Source organism: Sander lucioperca, chromosome 20, assembly GCF_008315115.2.
Source record: "Sander lucioperca isolate FBNREF2018 chromosome 20, SLUC_FBN_1.2, whole genome shotgun sequence".
Taxonomy (NCBI): Eukaryota; Metazoa; Chordata; class Actinopteri; order Perciformes; family Percidae; genus Sander; species Sander lucioperca.
Window position 1 is genome coordinate 13944748 of NC_050192.1, and position 24560 is coordinate 13969307.

Genomic DNA, 24560 nt, shown 5'->3' on the forward strand with positions numbered 1-24560 from the left:
ATTCTGCTCTTGAATTTCATTTTCTAAAATTCAACTGCAGAGTATATGCAAACTATCCAATGTATGATTCAGTGTTGTTTAGACAGAAAGCCAGACAATTTACTTAACCAATTGTCTTAGTGTAGCTGCTTACAGTTTTATTTTTAGCCGTGCTAGCATCATAGCTCTGGGGAAATATCTCAACAACTATTGGATAGTTTGCCATCAAATTTTGTACAGACATTCATGGTCCCCAGATGATAAATCCTGTTGACTGTGGTGATCCCCTGACATTACCTCCAGTGCCACCAGAGGGTTCACATTTGTGGCCTTGAGTGAAGTGTCTCAACAACTATTGGATGGATTGTCATGAAATTTGGTACAGACCCTTAGGATGTATGTATGTAGGATGAATTAAAATAACTTAGTTGATCCTGACTTTCCTTTTAACTCAGTTTTACTCAATTTTTGTAATTTGTCCAATAATTTGATTTCTGACCAAATACCTGTAAAACATTCCCATCAGCCTCAGCTGTACTTTTTGTTTAGTGCTTATTAGCAAATTCGCATGTTAGCAGGCTGACATTAGCATTTAGCCCAAAGCACCACTGTGCCTAATTACAGCCTCACAAAACTGCTAGCATGGCTGTAGACTCATAGTTGTGCCTACAGAGGGATGTAGTCAGTATACATTATCTTCCTGTCTGTCTGTCGTGTCTGTGCTTTATCTGTTTTTCAAGTTTCTAGCTCAACACTTTGCTTTAGTGAAATTTCCATAGCTGTTAGCCTGGTTGTCGACTTGTTTTCATGCACTTGCATTAGCATGGCAGTTATGCCAAATAATGTCAGACCAAACAACTGCTTAGTCACTAAACTGTTCCTTACATGTACAAAGAAATGCAACAGTTTCTGTATATTTTATACTTTAAATTACACATGCATTAAGGTGCCTTTGACATTTACCAGCACTTAGCATGTTAATTTTCTCATTTTCTCTTTGTATTCACCTTGCTAATAATGGTCTTCTTAGTCTAGCCCTGTCACAACCAGAAGATTTATGACAACCAGTTTGGCAGTTATGAGACTGAGGTTGCACATTTTTTGTTGTAACCCGTCACAAAACTTGTCAGAGAGAATCCACGATATGCAACAACACACTGAATATTTTAGTCAGCTGCGGAGGAGCCACGTGTGCGTGTACTTGTTGTCGGATATGTTACAGACATTCTGTGTTGGGGATTTGGCTCAGTTATTCAAGCTTTGTATATATTTTTCTCTCCCTCTATCTCTCTGCTTCTGCTCCTTCTCTGCCTGTCTTTCTCCTGCCTCATATTCTGTTCCAGACAGCTTTGGTTTGAAGCTTAACTTTGAAGTGTTTTCTCCAATGGCCCACTATTCAGAGCTTGACATTTTTGACATTGTTTCTAATCCTTATTCTGTTCCTGTTAGCAGTGGCTTGGATGCAGTTGTTTATGATGACTCCCAGCCATCACTCCTGACCCCATTCATCTAAATGTGTGTCCCCTTCCTCTGTCTCTCCTCTTGTACAGTGAAAGGTTTTTTGTCAAGCTGAATAAAAGCGGGTTGCCCAAGTCGCCAGAGAAGACAGAAAGACAATGCACACTATTTGTGGTGAGTAGCGAACATGACTTTACGTTTACAAAGATTGATTGGGAGCAATTTAAAGCTATGTACAGTAAAGTCATGCTCCATTACCCTGAAAACTAAGAGCTAAGTCTGTGCTTTGGAGCTTGTTTACAATGATTGAATCTGATGCTGAAGTATGTTTCCCTGTTTTTCAGGATTTGGGAAGCAGTGATCTACGAAAAGATGTCTACATCGTTGTGCACATCATAAGAATAGGTGGGAGTTACGATGCTGCTTCTTTATTCTACTGAGCACTACATGTCTTTTAAACCTCTTGGGCTTTTATAGCAGAACTGTTATGACTGTGTGTGTGTGTGTGTGTGTGTGTGTGTGTGTGTGTGTGTGTGTGTGTGTGTGTGTGTGTGTGTGTGTGTGTGTGTGTGCAGGGAGAATGGGAGCAGGGGAGAAGAAGAATCTGTGTAGCGTACAGTACAGGAGGCCGTTCGGCTGTGCTGTCGTCAGCATCGCTGATCTTCTCACTGCTGACTCCAAGGATGACCACCTGCTCAAGGTTTATGCGTAAGTCATTTTAAACAACCAGTATTTTAATACTAAGTCCTGTCTTCCAAATGTAGAGACATGTCATACTTACAGGGCTTTCTTTATGCTAAGCTAACCTAACCGTATTTATCAAAATGTCAAAAAATTCCTTGTAAGAGTCACTGATCTTTAAAATTATGTTTTTATTCTAAACACCAACCAAATATCTTGCAAAACAGATATTTGTCTTAAAAAACCCAATTCTAGAATTACCCTTTTTGAGAAGCTGCAAAGCAATTCAAGTTAAGTCATCTTAATACCGAGCTTAATAATACAGCAGTATTAAAAGAGACATTTCACACGAAAAAATGCACCTTTTCCTGTTGCACTTCAGAGGCCTGGTGCCTTTTTTCACCAACAGTGGCAGTGAAATGACTTTGGAGTCCGATGCCCTGAGGGACAGAAAATGCTACCGATGACACAGTAGTTTGGCCTACATTATAGCTGGATCAGACTGGCCAAATACACTTAGCTAAGAAGAAAAAACAACCACTTTCTCCATACCTGCAGTAACACCAGAGAGCTTACATTTGGATTAGCATTAAAGTTCTGAGCTGAATGTTTTCAGACTTAGGTCCAGGCAGGACGTCATCGTAAATACTCTAAGAATTTGTTTACTTGACCTGGCCTAGTTACATTTTAAAACTGACAATAAATAATAGGTCTTGTTTGGAGACACAGTCAAACCCCTTACTTTTTACTTTGTCAAGTCTGGAAAATAAACCCTGATGATGTCATTGGAGTTATCTCAGTTTGGGGCCGGAGACGACATATTTTTAACAGAAAGCCTGCATTACAAACTGGAGCTGCTTACACTAATGAAAATATGCTTTTGTTGCATTAGGGGAAATATAGGATGCAGCATATTCAGAGCTTGAGCCACAGCTTTTGGCCATTATTTTAGTAATATGTTTCTATACTTTATGTAAGTGAAATGCAGTACTTAGTTGCTGGAGTGCATCTTTAAGTAGAAAATCGTACTATAAAAAATGTCTCATCTGTCTTTCTTTTTCAGGTGTAACACAGAGAGTGAGTGGTACCAGATCCATGAGAACATCATCAAAAAGGCGAATTCTAGGTACAACCTGTCAGGCTCCAACACCGGTAAGAACCCTGTCTGTTTTATTCATTTTGCTTTCTGACATCCACTTATTTTGGTTTTAAGACATTAAACAAGGGGATTTAGTAATGATCCAAGCTGGCGTTGGATTGGGTTTCAAGTGAATGTACTTGTTCACTTTTTGTTTTGTTTCATGTTTTTATTTAAGGGAAAACCTTTCAAAGCTGTTAATTCAATAGTCTGGTGGTAATCAGGCTTATTTCTTTCACAAAACCTTTATTGTGCTGCGATGACAAACTTCTCGGTTGCATCATCAGTCTCTTACTGTGCAGCTCAGCTTCCGGTCAGTCTGAGTAATGTTCATGTGAGAGTGAAGTTCCTCTTTAGGGAAGCGGATAAGTCTTCCCATGGCCATGTCTGCAGGAAGCCTGCTGTTGCAAATACATTCAGATTTTTTTTTTTTATTTATAAATAGCTGCATTGACACCATACAGAACAACAGCGTCAGCAGTTTCCCATAGCAACAGGTTGGTGGAGAATCAGAACATTCAATCTTCAAACCTCAAAGAAATGTCGTGCGACATATCAAGAGCTTTGTTCCTCATTGAGATTCGTACTTCATTTCAGACTGCAGCTGTTAGAGGAATCATATTACTTACATTTTTGTCTACACAAAATTATAGCCCAAGATGAGCTTCTGATTACGACTTCGAAAAAGAATCTACAGTGACGGAAGCTCGAATGGGGTACAGGGTACAGTACAGGGTACAGTTGGCTAGCTTGCAGCTGTTTGCATCAAGGGGCAAATGTACAGCCAACAGTAAGCAATCAGCAAAAGTGCATCAGAAGTTTGTCTTAAAGCTGATTTACGTAATGTTTTTGTGAAATGTTGCTGCAAACTTGCTGCGGGCTGCTATTTTCATGAAGTAATTTGTCATTGTGTGTGTTAACAGAGTTCATTGTCTTACATCTCCCTTATGTATTCTTCACAACACCATAGCCTGCTCCATAGAAAAGGTTGATACTTTTTTGAGGGAGAAGAGATTATAGAAATGTCAAGAATCTGTGAGACTGATCTACTGACTCAGTTCCTCTTTTCACCTCTCCTCAGAAGACCAATAATTATTTGAGAAGAAGTCATACAACTCCGGGGCTTGAAATTCTCATGAATAATCTTGCATGAAAGAGTGCAGTAATTAAACTGAATGACACAAAGCCATTTAACACAGTCGGCTTTATCCAAGCAGCATCTTTACACTACATTGGTTTAGCATTCAGCTAAAGATCTATATGACGGTGCTGCTGTTGAATAGATGGAGAAGTGATGGGGCCTAGCTGAGCTGATAAGTGCAACAAAAGTCCAAATTAATTTAGGATAAAACCTAAAGCAGAGGAATGACATTAAAACAGGAACATTACACAACCACTTACTTTGCTCGATGGTGTTTTAAGCCCCCAACGTCTCCTTCCAGGCAGCGCTGCGACCGTTGACTTCAAGGCACCTAACCCTAACCCTAACCCTAACCATAACCATCGCCTAATCCTAGTGCTTTCCAGGCAGCGCTGCCTGGAAGGAGACGTTGGGGGCTTAAAACACCGGCAAACACTTACTTTACTGTTTCTTATCTCATATTGAACTCCAACCAAATTTTAATCAAGTTCTTACACCAGCTTTATTTACTACTTGAACTATTGACTGGCTGTATTATCACAGCAACGCACGTGTTATCAGATTTAATTACAGATAAAGCAGACAGATAATGTGGTGCACTTGTTGATGTTAAACATCCACCTTCCGCAGATGGCACTGCAGACATGGGGCTTACTCAGTGTTTCACACCTGATGGACGACAGTGACATTTTCAAGCTTTAAGATAAGCATCCTTTAATCAAAAACAATTAATTGCACTGATTAGAAAAACACCATTAGTAGCAGGCGACAGCATGTTGCCTTTGTTCAGAGTAATTTCTCAAAATGCATCCAACATGTAAGTGTTTGCTTCAGGCTTTCATTTGACAGCATTGTGCACACTAGCATGCACATCATAAACACATGTAAGTGAATTATTTTCAAGAGTTACTCCCGTGTTTGGCTACTGCGTGCAGTTTATCACAAACACTTGGATGCTAGCTTTTGAGTAGCACTCAGCTAAAGACATTGATCCAGCTGATTAGTCTCAGTGATTTCTCTTTCAAAGTTCATTAGAGCAGAGCTGCGCTTCTTGTGTCACAATACACTGGCGTGCATAATTCAAGCGAGTTTGTCCAAAATTACATTTCCACCACTTAACTGAATTTGACATTGATCGTTAAAAAAAAAAAAAAAAATAGCAAAAAATGCTTTAATCACAAAAGTGGTAATGGTTTCAATTTTTAAGATAATGAGCACTGGATGTTAAGTTTCATGAATGGACTATGAGTACCATTCACCAGTCTAGACCAAATTAATTCCTTATCATTTTATTAGCTTTGACAGTTTGGAATGTGATTTTAATGCCTCTTTTTAACTTCTTTTATCTCTTTAATTACATGTCTCTCACACACACACACACACACACACACACACACACACACACACACACACACACACACACACACACACACACACACACACACACACACCTGCTCCTACTCTAGTTGCCCTGATGACACCACTGACACAAGTTGCAACAGCCTGATATGTCCACATTTATGAAGATGCATATACTGTATTCAACAAAGTTTGATGTCAACCCAAAAAACTCACGAAACATCACCAGTGCAAACTCTCAGATTGCCTCTTTTTTCAGTTCTTAAATCCCTCTACCTTAACTGTGCTCACTCTACATTCAGAACAGCTGTGCACAACATCACTTGCAGCACATTTTTACTGGGTACATTACCCATATACCTTATCTGAAAAGTCAATTTCTCCCAAAGGGCAATATTTCCACTGCAGAGAAACATTACAGCATAAGATAACACTTGAGTCGCTTGTCTGGCCTCGACACAAAATGTGCAAACTTGAGAAAATATTTCATCTTTAGCAAACAGGTCAGTGTCTCCTCTCCACTTTGTCCCCTGTGAAAACGTCCATGCAGGAGTTATGGAACACCATGCATAATTTAAGGGCCGCAGTTTATTACACTTAGTGTCAGGAGAGCAATTAAAACAAGTGTGCAGTGGAGTGAGATAACGCAATGTGTATATGTGTGTGTATATGTGTACTTGTTTATTTATGTGTGCACTATGCCATCGTTGTAAGAGTGTGTGCATCCTGAGAGAAGTTGTCTCGCTTTGTGGTTCTGTTTTTAAATGGACCTGGCAGTGTGCCAGAAGTCTCTTATTAGCAGCCAATTAGCAGAGGAGAGATGAATGCACTACCATTGCCTGGGTAATAAAGAGCCAGAGAGACAGCCTATGTGGAGAGACAGTTATTTTGTTCACATGTAGCCTAATGACTATCTCATTTTTCTTTACCCGTGTGTTTCAGGGTCATGGGGACTTTTTGGGTAATCGAATACAAAAGACGAGAGAGGGAGCTGATGCGAGTAGATGGTGATTTTGTTTCCACATAGCCCAGTAATCCATTAAAGGGATTTCATAAGAATCAAGCTCTGCATGAGTCAGGTCAGGTATATAATTCAGCTCCCACCTCCATGCGAGCGTAGGCAATGACAGAAGAGGCTGTGACAACTCCACTGTTTTGTTTTTGAGTTTTTATTTTCATCTGTTTTTTTTTGTTTGTTTTGTTTTTAGTTTGTGAAGAGGCAGGCCGGGTGGGCTGAGGGCAGCAAAGTTTGAGGGTGTTTTTGTCAGCTACATCTGCCAGGCAGAATAGCAATGAAGCTGGTTTGTCTAATTGTAGTCCTGCAGTAGCTTTTAGAGCCTGTCTGTCTGTCTGTCTGTCTGTCTGTGTGTGTGTGTGTGTGTGTGTGTGTGTGTGTGTGTGTGTGTGTGTGTGTGTGTGTGTGTGTGTGTGTGTGTGTGTGTGTGTGTAAATGCCAAAGGCTTGATCCACATTAAGGGGCAGGCAGATTAGGCCTGTGTAGAAAAAATTCTCCCCTGTACCTAATGGGATATCCCACCAGGTGTTATTTTTTAATTATTTAGATCAGAGGACTGTTATGTATCTGTAGTGTCTCTCTCACCCTTCGTGCTCTCTGTGTATATGTTTTTTGAGTTTGTCTCAGAGATGTCATCCTGGCCTCGTAGTGCGGAGCTGTGTCCTGCCCTACAAAGCCAAAACGGTGTTACTACATATTTAGTCAAAATTCATACTAATATCTTTAAAAAATAAATGCATTTCACTTTCTAAAATTTGTTTTACAACATTAAAATTATGCCTTAGAAATGTGTAGTTTATGAAAAAAGGACCAAAACCAAGCCAACCTGCAGAAACTAAACTCTGGTTTGGTAATATGTGACCTCAGAAGCAAGCGCGCGAGGCGAGTGAAAGCTAGCTAAGAGGTAGCCACAGCCATCGTTAGCTAAACCTAAAACATCAATGTACTTTTTTATGATTCCCTAGCTGTTATCTGTAAATAAAAGGTATCCACTTTGATTAAATGACAGCTTGGTAGTTCAGTTTGTTATTCCACATAACTAAATAAGGCAGCAGCTCAGTCAATTCAGCTAAAAGTTCTGCTAAAGATAACTAGCTCAACTTTAGCAGAGTAGCAGTAGCCACTGCTTTTTGACTTTTGACTCTAGTAGAATTCGTGTGATTTGGTTACACTACCTTTCACACACATTCAATGTGTTAGTTGTAAGTTTATTTTATTGATTTCAATATAAATATTGATGCTGGACAGACAGATGCCAGAGATATATTTAATCCCTATGAACTATGATATGTAAATAATGAAAATAGGTTTATTTTCTTAACCAAAGAATTTTAGCATTTTAGCATTTTGTCTATAAATTCTGCATTTTCCATTGTATTGCATTTTTTTGCAATTATGCAGGTTCTGTGACAATTATTTTTTGGGGTAAAATAATCAGCCTATAAAGGCTCAAAATTAAGGTATTACAACATTTCCGTCTGATAAACAATTTGTTGGCAAGCCTAACAACTTTAAACCCTTTTAAACTTTCTTTCTCAACTCCACAGCCTTTTCCTGCTCTATGCCTTTTAAATACTGTGAATTTTGGCATGTTACTAACAGGTTTGCAAACAGGTCACGTTGCCTTGCTGACTCTCAGTGACTGAAACCTCTAGCAGCTTATAAACCGTTTCACCACTGCCTCCCAACTTTCCTGAAAACATTACCAACAATAATAATCATCACCTTCTTGTCTCTTACACACACTCTTGCTGTTACACTGTTTGTGTATCTGCCTCTCCTCATCATGAGCACGGACAGGCACACACACACACACACATGGACTCTAAATACAAGTCAGTACTTTAATTTAGCTGCGCTGACATTTGGAGTTATTGCATAAGGATAATAATTTGAGACAGAACAGTCTTCATGTAGGATTTCCTCTTAATAAAAAAGAGCAGGGGATGACTCACAGGCTGTTTGCATTTTTGGTTTATGTATGTGGGGGTGTCTGCTTCCTTCCATACCCAAGCATTGCTGTTGGCAGGTATAACTGTAGTTGTCTGGTTCACAAGTCACAATGTGGCTGTAATAAAAAAAAATATGCCCTTGTGAATACTTTTTTTTTTGAGCTTACCAATACAAGTTTGTTGTGTTGGGAATATGGTTATGATATATTTTGAGTTTTTTATTGAGTGGTTATGGTAAGGGACAAGGGAGGGAAGATGAAGGCTGTAATTTATGAATATGATATTTCAGATTTTGAATTGTGTTATTTCTTTGTTAGGTCTGGCAGTGGCTCTCCAGCTCCTCCACGGAGACATAGAGCAGCTAAGACGAGAGTACATGGTCCTCTTCACTCGGGGTGTGTCCATCACCAGGAAACTGGGCTTCTCTGATGTCATCATGCCAGGTAAGACACCACAAACAAGCTCATTTGCACAAGTAATACAGTGCCAAGTTGATTTTCAGATATTTCCTTCCTTCGATATATTTCTTTAATAACTTCCCTAGTCTTGTGGGTTTGTGATCATCATGGATGCCATCTGTCTTTCATATTGCTCAACATAGACAACTTCTCTTTAGGTCAGAAGGTGGATTAGAATTATGTTCCTGCACATTGCTCATTTAAGAAGCCCGCTTTACAGCTAGCTTTCGACTTAATTGCATTCTCTAGATGTTTTTGAATAGAAGATATAGAAGAACATCAAGACCATCGTGAGTTACTGTAGCTGCATAAAATGATTAGGACCCAATGAAGCGGGAACATTAATTTCCTGGAAAACAGTTTCTTCCTTGAAACCAGAATATCTTGATTGATGATCTTATTGTGCAGCAGGAACACAACTGTCTAGCCAATGCCAACCAACCAAAGTCATCACTTATCCTATCTACCACAGGGCTAATTTGCATATGGAGTGACAAACTAATTCACACTCACATTCACAATTATGGACAATTTAGTTTCCAATTCACCTAACCTGCGTATATTTGGACTTTGAGAGAAAATGGGACCAGCTACAGGAAAAACAAACCTGGACAGAATATGTTGGCTCCACAGAGAAAGGCCCTACCTGCAATATTTAAACCACTGAGCCACTGTGCTGCCCTTACCTAGTTCTTTGATATATTCCCTATAAAGTGCTCTGTTACTGCTCTTGGAGACATAAAACACACCATTTCCCATGCATTAGGTACCTTGAAAAGACTTACCAGGCAGCAGGTGTGAAGACATGCTCATAAACTGGGGATTCAGACTTTGGTGTAACATCAGTCAGTTAAAGTAATAAAACATTGATTTCTATGTAAAATGTCAATTCATGAAATAATATTGTAGCTGACCCCTTTTGAGGCTATACACTTAATAATTTATTTTCAAGTGTTTGTATTGTATTGTACGTATACATTGACCTGCCTTATTACATCTACTGTACTGTAGTTGCCTTGGTAACGCTTGACATCCCTACCTATTGCGTGAGAGTGATATTTGAATTTCACCTAAGGGTGCCCCCAGAAAGATTAAATATTCAAGTTGTTTAAAGTAGATAGGCATCACTTAGATAGCTTCTTCTCTAAATGACACAGATCCTTACAGAGACCCTCAGGCTCAGCTGGATGGAGTCTTGTTGCCGTGGTAACAAATGTACAACCACTTGAATGTAAGATGAAACAAGGGACTCAAAATGTGTATGTTTATATTTGCATATACTGTGAAAAAAGAAAAGAAGGGAAAGTACTGTTTGAGTTAGCTTTCTGACGCTTGTTAGCTTTCTGACTCTGACTCATTCATTTCTGAGAGCTGGACATCAGGGGATGTTTTTTTCCACAAAAGAGCTCTTCTTTTAAATTAGTGAGGTGTGCTGTCTGGTCATACAGATAAAGAGGAACCACAGACTATGGGTCCCCCAGCGCCTCACTAACACAGATTTATGTTCACTGTCTCTTTCTTGAGTGCTCTCACCCTTTCTGCCTGTGTAAGTCTGCCCTTGGGCTAAGGAAACAGTCTCTCCCTCCTTTTCTGTCTCTCTTCTCTGGATTTGTATCTCACTGCATGTTTCTCCTCATTATCTTTCTTCAGCTGCTCTAGCCCCACCCTCTCCACTTCCCTTTTTCCTATTGTACATTAAGAAACTGCCCCTGTGTGTGTCTGCCTTCCTGCACTCTTTGAGTGTGTGTGTGTGTGTGTGTGTGTAGCAAGCGTACAGTAAGGGTGTATGTATAAATGCCCCATGTTGCCATGGTTACTGTTGTTAAGAGCAGAAAATCAATGTTGACCCGAGAGATAGAGATATGATGAGCGCACACACACACACACACACACACACACACACACACACACACACACACACACACACACACACACACACACACACACTCACAGAGGTTATATAGGGAACCTATTTTAGAATGTGTCTGACTGCAGCTTGGCTGCAGAGGAAACAGGCCTATTCTCTTTCTTACACAGAGCGCTTTGTACCATTTTGACTTCCCCTACAGAAGGAAATAAATGTGCGCCTAACCCAGGGATTGTACATTCAGCTGCAGTTATAACAACAAGATGTAAAATATTACTTCCTGGGATTGATTTCCCTAAGTGATTTACAGCACAAGCCTTAAGAAAAGGTTTATTGGTCAGATTTTAGTTTTTATGAATCCCAGACACTGAGTTAATTGTTTACGCACTTAAATTCACCAGGTTATAATAAAATGTACGTGCAGGAAGGGACTCTAATTTATTTGTTTTTTAGGATGCATGGTTGTTGATAGTTATTTTTGGCTTGTTGAGGATCGAACTGGAAACCTTGTGGCGACAGGATGAACTCTGACACCTTGCACATTTCGCTTCATTATGTTCATTCATTATGTTATCTTCTTATATGTTTAAATATAGACCAGATATGCACTACATCTGCATGTAGGAATGAAAATCAGTGTGTTAAACGGGAACTTCACCGATTTTTATTTTAAAAATCTGTTTACAGATCTTGGGAAGTACTACTGCATGTGTGAAAAAGTAATATGAAGCCTGATATATCTAGTTCTTCTGCATTGATTTATTTTGACAAAGTTATAGGAGTGCAATGGTTAATGGAGTATTATGGCCTCTTGTAACTCTGCTGTAATCAAAGAATATGGATTTTAGCAACCAAGTCTACTTATAGCAGGTTTTAAATCTTGTATTCTCTAGTGGTGGAAGGTCATAGCTCAGGCTTTAGATTTCAGGTCAGCAGAATATATGTCATTAAATGCCACTAATCTAAAAGCTGTCCACCCCTGTCATGAAGCATTACGCAAAAAAAATTGCTGTCAAGCTGCTGAGAGATCATTATGCTTGCTCTAATGCATAATCAATGCCTTGTTGCCTCTTTTACCTTCCTGTTCCTGCAGGAGAGATGAGGAATGACCTTTACATCACACTGGAGAAAGGCGAGTTTGAGAAGGGTGGGAAAAGCGTTGCCAGGAACGTAGAGATCACTGTCTATGTGCTGGATATCGATGGACAGATCCTCAAGGTAAAAACACATTTTTTCTGTATTCAGCAACTGTATGTCACAGTTGTTATGTCTCTGTTTTGCAAGAACCACAACTGTCATTGGGAAAATATATTTTTTAACATCTAACCACTTTGTTTAAGGATAGTAAATGCCTTATTTAAGTCCGTTTTTTGTTTTTTCTTAATAGCGGGTGCCTTATTTTGGAGAAAAACTCTTCATTTAAATATTGCTGACCCAGATGAGAGCTAAGTGTCTCTCCAGTGTGTTGCCCATTTCTGGTGCAGAGCTGTGACAGTCTGCTTCTGTGGTTTCCTGCGCTGCCTTGGCCTTGAACAGAAAATAGACTCAAATATAACCCTGCTGCCGCATGGCATGCAACCCTCTGACACACATAAACACACACATGTAAACCATATCATTTTCACTTTATTGGCATTCGTGGTGTGTGGAGGATTTTTAATGCACTCCTATCTTTTCATGTGTGACTCATTTATTCATTGTGTCCTTCAGATGTGCCCCTTACCTCATCCTTGAGTCTGGCCTCTCATTTCCTCTCTTCACTTCCTGTTTTTTCTTCTCATTGTTCCCTTCCGCCTCTGTCTTTATTCACTCTCTTCTTTCTCTCTTTCAGAGTCACGTGGCTGCTGGCTCTGGTGAACCAGGTGGGGATGAGTACCACTCCTTGGTGCTGTACCACAACAACAGCCCCCGCTGGGCGGAGCAGATCAAGCTGCCTATCCCGGTCGACATGTTTCGCGGGTCGCACGTCCGGTTTGAGTTCCGACACTGCTCCAGTAAGTGGGAACAGGATTGTTATCTAGGAACGGTTAAGTGAACACATTTTTCCACATTTTCAGACATTAGGTGCTCAGGTGTGAATGCCTGAGGTGCTGTTTTCTTTTCAGTTTATTATCCAGGGGAGTTGGAGGTAAAGAGGCATTGTTGTGGAGGGAGAAGAGCACAATAAATTTTCACTTTCCCGCCAGCTTGAATCAGCCAACGCTCCAGCCTCAAGCCCAGAGGCTGCTGCTACCCCCAAATAGATGATGTCCAAGTGTAAAAGTGTTCGCTTGTTTAAGCATTTTTATATATATTTTTAATAATGAGACTAGTTTGTCCAACTTCTCACCTCCTAATGAGACAAAACTTTAATTATTACCAAAATATTGCTCTCACTCTGTATTTGGGCTGCAGGGAGAGGGCAGAGTCTCTTCTCTCATAACAAGCTGATATTATTATGCTGTTTGCAGCCAAGCTGGGAGGCTGTGTGGCTGTATGCAGTAGATATAGTAGCCTTATTACTGTTCGCAGTGCTAGCATTGCTACCCAAGGGCTGCCCATTAACAGCCCAATTTAAGCCTGTGGTGACACCAAACTGAGGAGACTATATTACATGTACTATTAGGGCTCCCAAACTCTGGGACAACCTGTCTGTTGAAATATGATTGGTAGACACTCTCATTTTCAATTAAGGCAAAACATAACGCAATTTTTTTAATGAATATGCTTTTAAATTCCATCTAGCAGCAGCAGTAATTGTTAATTTGTTTGTGGGGAGTCCAGTGTTGTTTCGAAATGGTGCTAAAGGGGACTGTAAGGAGGAGGCTTGTTTGTTGATAGGTTCTGTAATATTTCAAACAAATGAAACAATTTGCAGAAGAAGGCACACTTTATTGTTCGTAGGAGCAGCTGTTTTCTCTCTCACTAGACAGTTTAAAGATACAAAGTCTTTCCTTGTTTACAATTTAAAACCCTAAATCCCTGACAATTACATTATATATAATAGCACTGTGTATTTGGTAGAGTGGTTTCAAGATATTTCATACATCAATCTCTTCCTGGTCTGCCAAGCTCAGCTAAACCTGAGTTTCTCACAGTACCACTTAATCTTTCCTAATCTCCTCACGCCCAAGGCCATGAGGGTTTATAGATTAGGGAAACCTGTCCGAAAAGAACCACACACAACAAAAAGCGAAAGTTTACAGTCTTGAGTCGTGTAAGCAATAACCTTCCTGGTGTAAAAACGTAATCACAGAAAAGCAAGACAGAAATCTGTTTTATAAGGTTAATACAGTACAACTTGTGCTTCTCCAGGGAGAGTGAACACACACACACACACACACACACACACACACACACACACACACACACACACACACACACACACACACACACACACGGTAGACGTTGCTTCAATAAATCTCTGGTGTTGCAATGAAAGGAAATAGAAAGCTTCCCAGCACTACAGTTTTCACTTCCCGCTGTGCGCACATTAGCACTTTATTGCTAAAGCAGCAAATAAATCAGATTACATGTGTTCATAATGCAAATTATGCCCAGAGCTTTCAAAAAGCTCCCTAAAAAACACAGCAGCCCACATTATTCAGGCCCTTGAAGAGTAACTAAACAGCATTTAAAATGATTATTTTTGATTACTTTTTTTTAAAACCTGAATTGTTTGCATTCATGTTTGCTAGCTAGTGGTCTTCTTCTCTGCCTCTTGCTGATGCATTGCTGCATTTGGTGGCGCTCTTCCATTGTCGATCAGTGGAATAATGTAAAACCATCGACCGGAATGTGTATCACCTGCGTGCTTGTGTTTACATTATCAACAATGCTTTACAGCTTGGTGTTTTTAAGTAGAATTAACACACGGAAGGCAGAGCATCAGATTCACTTTTTCAGTGTATTCATTTGTATTGCATAATCTGAAAAGAACCGGTTTCATAACATCAGTTTTTGTTTTGTTTATTTTCATGCAGTCTGTGCTTGTGTATTTTTGACTCAATGCCATGCCCATGTGTTGTTGTTTGACAGCTAAAGACAAGGGAGAGAAGAAACTGTTTGGCTACTCCTTTGTTCCTCTGATGCAGGAGGATGGCAGGACTCTGCCAGATGGCACCCATGAGCTCATTATCCATAAGGTAAAACCTTCATACCCTCACCACAAAGATTCTGACACAACAACATGGAATCAAATTGACTATGTGCTTTGCAGGATATTTGTTTTTGGCACGCGTACAGCGCTTATACATTGTACTGCAGAAATAAAAATAAAAAATTGAGTCTTTTTTTGAAGCAGTATAATGTGATGATTTCACTATTTTCAATGCATTTTCTTGGTTGAAGTGTTATCATCTAAATAACAGGGGAGTGGTCTGCTTTTTTGTGATTAACAATTTTTAAGTGGTCTGTTTTTTGTATGATAATTCAAGCTACTTGGCCTTCATCAGTATGCCATCCTGTCCACTCTTAAGTTCTTGCATGGCACATTTGACATGGTATTTAACAGGAAAAGTGCAATTTCAAAAGAAAAGATTTCAGTGGACAGAAAGGACAGAAACAAACAAAATCAATGGCCATTCTGGTCATTGGTAAATCACAGCTCAGACATTCTCTTAAGTGTACCCACTGACATTGCATCACACAGGTGTCCCCAAGGTTACTTCGGATGGGATTACATGCTGTATACTGTATGATTATGTGAATCATTTGCTCTAAATGGCAAAATGCGGTCATTCTGTTATCTCACTGTTTGGTACCACGGGCTGACAAACAGCTTACAATGCTCTATTACAGACCGACTGGCTCATGAGTCACGTCCACTTACATAACATTTTTAAGCTGTTGAGTTGAACAAGTGAGCGATAATGTATATGTGTTTCTATGCATGTGCAAGAAACAGTTGGTGCTCAATTGGATGCATACACATTTCATTTAAAGGAAGTCTGTCTCTGTGTTTAGCATGACCTTATATCCATTTTTTGAATTTTACAGACCGTAAGACGCTCACACTCGTCTTTTCACACATTTTGGTTTTGAAATATCAAAAGACTAAAACAAATAAAATGGCCAGCATCCCCCAGTTAAAAGCCACTGCAAGACTGTCTTGGGTGTAATTCAGAATAATTGCAGACTACATGATTTTCCTCAGCTGCAGGCGAAGGGTGTGTGCATAAACCTCAGGCTTTGCGGAGGACAGAAAAGCATGGAGTGCATTCATACATTTTATTGGCAGTGAGGCAGAGCAGTTACCAAAAGTCTGATTTATTTATGTTGCTGTTTATTTATGTTGCTGTAAGCTGAAGTATTCTCAACAGTCTTTAAAAACAAAACCCCCTCTTTTTACGGTCTTCTTTTCCATTTCGGGTGGCCAGATTTGATCCTACCAAACCCGCTAACCTGCCAGTTTTAGAGGACAACTCTGGTAGCCCTGTGTGTTCCCACTGTTGAGAGAGGGGGGGGAAAGGCCTGTTCTAATGCCAGATGGAAGTTGTTGAAAAGCTCAATGAAACTGGCATGGCCTAGTTTCTCCTCAGAACCAAAATAGACACAGAAGAATCAGTCCAAACGGTGTGGTAACTTTGGAGCTCAAACAGCCTCAGCTGTACGCATTGAGGCAGCATATTAAATCCCAGAAATAATAATAGTGTTCAGTGATTGATTATATGCAATAGCTTCAATGTCTCAATCATGATTGAAATACAATGCATGCAATCCCACGCCTCTGATATAATATAGAAACCTATGAATATTATTGTACAATCATAAACATCTCCCACAGATTATCCAATGATTTTGAAAAATTGGCATTAAAACAAGGAATGTATCACATCCTTCCGCTCCTTTCCTATAAATCTTCTGTGCCAGTTTACAAAATGTGTTCATTTCTTTCTTGCGATCTCAGTGTGAAGAGAATACCAGCTTGGCAGACTGTTCGCGCTACCTGAAGCAGCCATTCACCAAGGCCAACCTCCCGTCCAACAACCAGACTCTGAAAGGCACCAAGGAGTCTTTCTGGATCACCAGCTTTCTCTGCTCCACCAAGCTCACGCAAAATGGTAAACTAGACTCAGGGATTGACTTTTTTGGCCACGTGCCAAGTGAGGTGTTTTGGCTTCTAGGCTCAAACTCTTGTCACATTTTTAAATTGGAGTTAGCTTGTGACACTAGCTGGTCCCATGCTTCTGTGCAGCTCTGTGAGTTGGGTATAGAGCTATTACTGCCAAAGATAGTGATCATCACTAGCTTGTCACTGATATGTTTGCCCTTATTTATACTGTAGTGAACAATAGCCAACAATAATCATAAATTGGTGCGTTCTGAAACTCACTGGACACTGTCACTGTTGTACCAGACAACAGGATTTTCTGACTGCAAAAACACTGTAAATGATAAATATTTCTTTTAAACCTCATTAATTACATGGTCGAATTTATAAACAGACAGGCACACTTATTCTTGCAAAAGGCTGTTCATTTCCTGAATACATTTGATTTAGTATAAGTATTGCAGTCTTTGATGGCAAAATCTATTTGACAGATGGATAAAAGCAAATGCAGTGATGCACACAAACAAACACACATAGACTCAGATTCACTCACAAAGTTGCAAGCAGACACACTTCAGGTTGAACAGAATCCTAAGAGACAGCTAAAAGACTTTCTTCTCGAGACTTATGTTTTATTCATGCGTGTGTCTGGGGACCCTGGCTCAGGAAAATGACTTTTTATCTCCTTTATCCCGCTACACTTGAAAATGTCATCATTTGTTTGCATTCTGAGGAGATTTTCGGGCTACAATTGAAGGGTGTGGTGATGCTTTTTGATCTGAGATGCACGTTGCTCTCATAACCCTGCATTTCTTTACAGGCAAACACAAGATGTGTCTTGATCTCCTGGTTGTCACTTCTGTTTTTCTTTATCTCCTTCATTTACTATGATAGCTCTCTATATTTCCCTCTTTTTTGTCTTGCTTCAGGAGATATGCTGGACCTGTTGAAGTGGCGAGCCCACCCCGAACGGATCAACGACAGCCTCTCTAAGCTGAAGGAGATCGATGGCTCGGAGATTGTCAAAGTAGGTCCACAATGAGTTTCTCAGTACTGAGAAAAAAAAGTACTCCCGCTCTCCTGGCATTTATAGTATTGATTGTGTTGAAGAAGTTGATGAAGGTGAGAAGATCAAAACGGAAAAGTCAAGTTTAATTTGATTCTGCAGCTCACGCATGCAAACTCCCTTCTGTACAGTTTCTACAGGACACTCTGGACACTCTCTTTGGTATTCTGGATGAAAGCTCTCAGAGATATGGGCTCAAGGTGTTTGATTCACTGGTAAGTGAGTTCTAAATATATATTTTTTTAATCTTCTGTTTCCTCCTTTCTTTCATATATCAAGCACAATCTCATAGTGTTTGAGTTAAACACAGAAAACAGAAACACAAACTTGCTGGCGGAGAAAGATCTAGTGATGTCCACAGAGCTCGCTGAACCAATCTCACCCTGGTCACGCTGCACTGCGCTGATAGAGCAAGCCCATGATCTCTCTCTCTCTCTCTCTCTCTCTCTCTCTCTCTCTCTCTCTCTCTCTCTCTCTCTCTCTCTCTCTCTCTCTCTCTCTCTCTCTACATCAGTCTCACACTGACACATGGACACACTTTCTCCTCTCAGTGTGGCGTTATCAGTGATGAAAAGGTCCAGCGAGCTGGTGCAGTCATCAAGTTTCTGTTTTGTGGTTTCGAGATCAATCCAACAAGTCTGACATGTGGACTTATCTTCTGCTGTCGGACAAAGTCAGTGCATTTCTCAACAACCTGCACAAAGGGGAAACATTGAGTACTTCGTGCAGCCACTGTCAAAAGGGTTTTAGCTTGGTTGTTTTGTTATATTTGTTGACATCTATACATGTTATTATCCATTTTTATTCTCTCTTTTTTAAAATCTTACATTGTTTTCCTCATATCTTATCAATTTGATACATTTCATCTCTATTTTTTATTGGACACTTTTCGGGAATAAAGTCAACTCAGTAACAATGTTGTGTATTACGTTATGTTATTTCATAACATTTTACTTTCTCACCATGGATGTCCCATATGGGTGTTAGAGTTCAAGGTTTATTATCAAGGAAAAGGTTCATATAATGATGACAATCTGAAAAATGACCCACTATTATTCCTTTTTATCAGCTGTCTTAGCATCACCTAAAATGATGTTTTTTGTCATCTTAGCTTTTATTTATTTTATTTATTTATTATACACATTACATTTAGAATATTTCCATTTGATAGTATGGTGAAAACATGCAGTCTTGAGTTTGAATAGTTCACTCATCATGTAGCTTCAGCGAAAAGCTGGAACAAACTGACACAGAATAAATACAATATGATAGTGAATTGAATGAAAGCTCCTCAAGGGGGAAAAAAAGAGTTGCATAAAAACTAATCTTCAGTGTTAAGGAATACTTTTTCATAATATCTTTTCTGTTTATTCCCAGGTCCATATAATCAACCTCCTGCAGGACAGCAAATTCCAGCACTTCAAACCAGTTATGGACACCTACATTGAGAGCCACTTTGCCGGAGCCTTGTCCTACAGGTATATATGACATTTCAGCCTCCATTTCTTAAGATGTGGCTGTTAAGGGCTACAGCAGCACCTTGAGCGTTCAGCAATCCAGCCTCCTTGTATTGTATTCTAATGACATACTGAATCACATGGGCAGGCAGTCAGACAGGCCAACTTACGTCAGTGACTGAGAGGCAGCTTTGTGCTGTGATTTAGTCAACACAAGTGTGAATGAAATGCTTATGGTGCCCCCTGGCTGATGATAAGTGAAGGTGGAAATTGTGCTCACTTTTGCTTGCTACCTCCTAATTTCTTATCCTTCTCTGCCACACACACACACACACACACACACACACACACACACACACACACACACACACGCCCACATTCACATTCACACGTGTTCACAACCTGCTGTTCTCACCGGCTGTCTTATTCACACTCTCTATACCTGCTAAGACTTCGTGCTGGCGCTGTTTTTTTTTTGTCTTTGCATGCACCCACACAGTAAGTGTCACACTTTAATAATTAACGCAGTTATTATACCTGTCTTAATAGGGAACATTATGTCATCCAGTCCTGATTAGAAAGAGAAAATCCTCTCATTCAGTAATCACTGTCAGCCTTCTTTGTCACCAGCTTACTGTTGCAAATATTGTTGAAATATCACCTCGATTTAAAGTTTTATTCTAAACTGGTACCAACAACAAAAGATGTTTTATTGAATTTGTCTGTCATCCTGAGATCAACTGTAACATTTGAATCAGCTGTATTTATGAAGAACTAGTGAATCTCTGAAATTGATTTAAACAATGTGTGATGAAGTGTTTAATTTAAAAAAAAAAAAAAAAAAAAAAAACACTGCATTGCCTCATCTTCATTTGCTCAATCCAGTGAGAGAAGCTCAGAAGTGTAGCTTGGGGTGAGTAGTGATACTGTGTGTGTTTTCTCTAGGGACCTGATCAAAGTGCTGAAGTGGTATGTGGACCGCATTGTTGACGCAGAACATCAGGATCACATACAGCAGGTGCTCAAGGTGAGGCATTTGCTGGAGAGCACACACATGCACAGACAGGGCAAACACAGCCTGAGTGATATTTTCAAAAGACACACAATCATGCATATATACAACCACACATACACAATTACACCATCAACACAGATGCATCCAGAAATACAAACAAACAAACTTGCAACCTCTTGCTGCCACTCCTTCTAATTTATCCCCCACCATCAGCAGTGAATACATTGCGTCACCATTCATTATTCCCCTCCACAATCCATTACGCTGCATGCAATTTTAATCAGCAGAAATGCAGTGCCTCTGGTGTTGGTAATCCACATCACATTATTTTAATGACTCATGCAGATGCAGCATCAGAGAAGCACATTGCTGCTTCTGTACTGTGGTTTCCCATTTATCATTCATGGAATACATTCTGCACCAGAAGTAAATGTTACTCTGTCATGCAGTAAATAATAAATGAGTGATACACTACAGATGTGTTTGCAGGGTTTCCTTGTACAGTATGAGCGATCTATAGAATGTTAGGTTTTTTAGAGCACCTCCAGGTTTCATTTTGGAGCAACAATGTGAATCAGGTTATCTTTAGACAACTTTGTAATACTTTTCTAATAAAGAAAAAAAAGCAGGTCACTTTCAAAGTACTGTGATACACTAGATAAACCCCAGAATATTTAAGTCAAACTGATCACTTTCAGGTTAATACGTGGTTTATTGTATCTATTTAATTAAAACACTGTCTACACTAGGACTACACCTAATTATGTCTTTCATTTTCATTTCAAGTAAATCTGACGATTATTCTTTTAATTACTATTGTCTACAAAATGTAAGAACATCCTGAAAACTGCCTATCCCAAGCTCCAAGAGACCAAGATGAGGTGCTCAGACTCCTTATGTCCATTGTTTACAAATTAAATATATTCTATTTACGGGCGCCTGGGTAGCTCACCTTTCATGTCTTCAGGTGTCCTCTATGAATAAAGATTCATATGATGATTAAAAAATAATCTAATATATATATATATATATATATATATATATATATATATATATATATATATATATATATATATATATATATATATATATATATATATATATATACTATTCAGACATAAAAACATAAAAGAGAGACATAAAACAGAGAAAAGCTGCAAATCTATACATTTTAGAGGGCGCAGCAAACAATTATTAGGCATTTTTGCTTCATAAATGACTTTATCAAAGTTGTTGGCAAACTGTTCTGTCATTTCAACACAAGTGCACACCACTTTTGCTTAAAGATCAATGTAGAAGTGTGTGTGGAAATGCATCAGGGTCAAAATTAAATGTCACATCATTCTTTAACCATTTCCGTTGGAAGGGAAATCTGACTTGCTGGGCTTTTCTTATCACCAAACAGCTGCTAAACGACGATTGTTCTTTCTATCCTTCAGGCCAGCGAGTACATCTTCAAGTACATTATCCAGTCCCGCCGGCTCTTCTCATTGGCCACAGGAGGCCAGAATGAGGAGGAGTTCCGAGTCTGCATCCACGAGCTCTTCATGTCCATCCGCTTCTTCCTCTCGCAGGAAAACAAAAGCACCAGTCCCGTCGCACAAACACAGGTGTGTGTGTGTGTGTGTGTGTGTGTGTGTGTGTGTGTGTGTGTGTGTGTGTTTTCAGAAGTCTGTGACATGCATCTACATGTCTCAAAACCTCTCATGAGGGTGCATCTTATGTGAATTTGTAAATATCAAATGTCTATACAGTACTTGCACCACATTCTGTTTTCTTTCTCAAAGACTCCTGTTAATGCAGTTGTGATAGGTGAGAAATTGTCTGTAATTGAATTTCACGCTGCCAGAGGGTCTGGCCTCGGATAGAAATTTTCTGTGGCAGCTTTTCCATTTCCGCTGGGAGGTCTGCACAGCAGGGCAGCCGCCGTCACTGATTTTGAACAAGCAACCAAAACAAACAAGCTAAAGACACCAAAGATAATCCTAATTATACACCAGAAACAGAAGCTTGTGTGGTTTTGTGCATATTTGTGCACACTTGTGGGGACATACTGGCATTTCTGCCTTGCCAGAACCAATCTGCTTCCATCTCTTCTTTTTCTTCTGCCTTCTCCATTTCCTTTTGTCTTTTGTTTGGCTGTTGTTGTATTCTCACTTGCCTCTTTTTTCCAATTACTTCTCTTTTAGTCCATTAGAGTCATGTACTCTTTTTATCGACCAGGACGCTCTCAGCACTCCGGTCACACAAAACCTGCATATAAGTTTTTATGTGTTCATTCAAGTATGTTAATCTTTTTTTCATTTTTTGCTTCACCCTTAACATCCAGCAAGGAAACATAGTTCCCATCTTTTCATTTTTTTCAATTACTCCATCAGGTATTCGTTTCACAGCTCATTTGAACAATTCTAACAATTGACTCAAGAGACTGACTGTCTTGTTTTAAACCCTCCGGTCTCTTTGTAATTATTTCACCTCACTTTGAGGCCCCAAGAATAAATGTAACATTAGCTATTCCTGTTGTGCCCTCTCCATGCCGTCTGCAAAGCTCCAGTTCACCCCTCCACTGACTCCTGATCTCCACTAATCTGTATACTCAACACAACAGTAGCCGTGGGAAGATGAAGGCCAGGCTAATGCTAATCCAAGTTAATCTGTGATGTGTGGGCACAAACACACACAGACACACACAGACACACACAGACACACACAGACACACACAGACACACACACACACACACACACACACACACACACGCTGGCCCAACACACATACATAAACCATGTGCATAATCTATTACCTGTAACCTGATATGTGTTGTAGTTTTCATCACAGGAAGACATCCAATGTAAAGCACTGAATACGCAGAGTGATGTTGTTTTAACAATACTACTGTACCGTATCTTGACCGTATCTTGCCTGAATATTATTTGATTTATGAAGTAATTGTTATTATGTTTTTCTGCACAGATGGAATTTGCCTTGGGGAACAATTGCGTAATTAGTAGTTCCTCTGAACGTCTGTTTCTGGACAGTGACCCAGTTATTATGTTCCAAATATGTCATGCACAGAGCAATTAAACAGATTACAAGAAAATAATGTAATTAGAACTCTCTTTTAATATTCAATGTATTTATGGTAATTCAAAACAAAAATAGGAGTTGTATCATTTTTTGTTACTCCTGTCTGTTAGCAGAGAAATCCTCTGATTTATAATATAATAGGCAGCAGTACTTTGGAACTGCTCTTTCAAAATTACACAACACCTGTGACAGTTGAAAAGAAGTGTTGCTGAAAAATGGCTTCTATCCTCTATCCACACAGTGACTCACCTCTCTAGATTTTTCTAATCTTAATTTTTCAATTGTGCAGCGAGAATCTGACAGAACTTGACAGGAAGAAAGAGCATCAGACTGAGAGCTACGAACAAGCAACAGACAGCAATCCCACTGGAGTAGCCCTTAAATTGAGTCCAAATAATCCTGAGTGACTGCTACCAACCAAATCCAGTCTAGGCCAGTGATTCATAGCACAATAGTTGCTATTTAGCTTTGTTTTCCCAACAAAAGAGCACTCTGTTAACACAGCCGTATATGAATATAAAACAAGTATTGTGTTATGGTTGCCTTTTGTGCAATTAACTCTTTAACACAAAGCCCCTGAGGGACTGAACACAATTTGTTATTGCCAGTTTTTCCCATTGAGCTTCACAGGACCTCCACATCACCATGAGAATGGAGATTAATATACATTATACAGTATAATGCTGATTTAGTTGGAAATGTATTGAAACTATTGAACAAACACTATATAAAACATGCATATACATATCTTGAAATTCTCTTTTAAGTATAAATTGCAGTTTGAATGCATTTGGTTGTTAACGTTCGACAAAGTGATTCCAGTCAGATAATGGATTCATAGTGCCTGTTCGATTTAGC

The 24560-nt window shown here is 39.4% G+C and overlaps 1 protein-coding gene across 5 annotated transcripts in view; it reads left to right on the top strand.

Annotated features, from left to right (window-relative positions):
• dock4b (dedicator of cytokinesis 4b) overlaps positions 1–24560 on the top strand; it is a 117267-nt gene that overhangs the window by 49880 nt on the left and 42827 nt on the right. For all 5 annotated transcript variants that reach the window (XM_031284794.2, XM_031284797.2, XM_031284798.2 and 2 more), the window contains exons 9-22: positions 1530–1611; positions 1782–1842; positions 2013–2145; positions 3182–3270; positions 9041–9166; positions 12142–12266; positions 12880–13042; positions 15066–15172; positions 16936–17089; positions 18009–18106; positions 18277–18360; positions 19523–19623; positions 20548–20629; positions 22057–22227. In XM_031284794.2, coding sequence (XP_031140654.1) covers positions 1530–1611; positions 1782–1842; positions 2013–2145; positions 3182–3270; positions 9041–9166; positions 12142–12266; positions 12880–13042; positions 15066–15172; positions 16936–17089; positions 18009–18106; positions 18277–18360; positions 19523–19623; positions 20548–20629; positions 22057–22227 — 1576 coding nt within the window. The remainder of the gene's footprint in view (positions 1–1529; positions 1612–1781; positions 1843–2012; positions 2146–3181; positions 3271–9040; positions 9167–12141; positions 12267–12879; positions 13043–15065; positions 15173–16935; positions 17090–18008; positions 18107–18276; positions 18361–19522; positions 19624–20547; positions 20630–22056; positions 22228–24560) is intronic.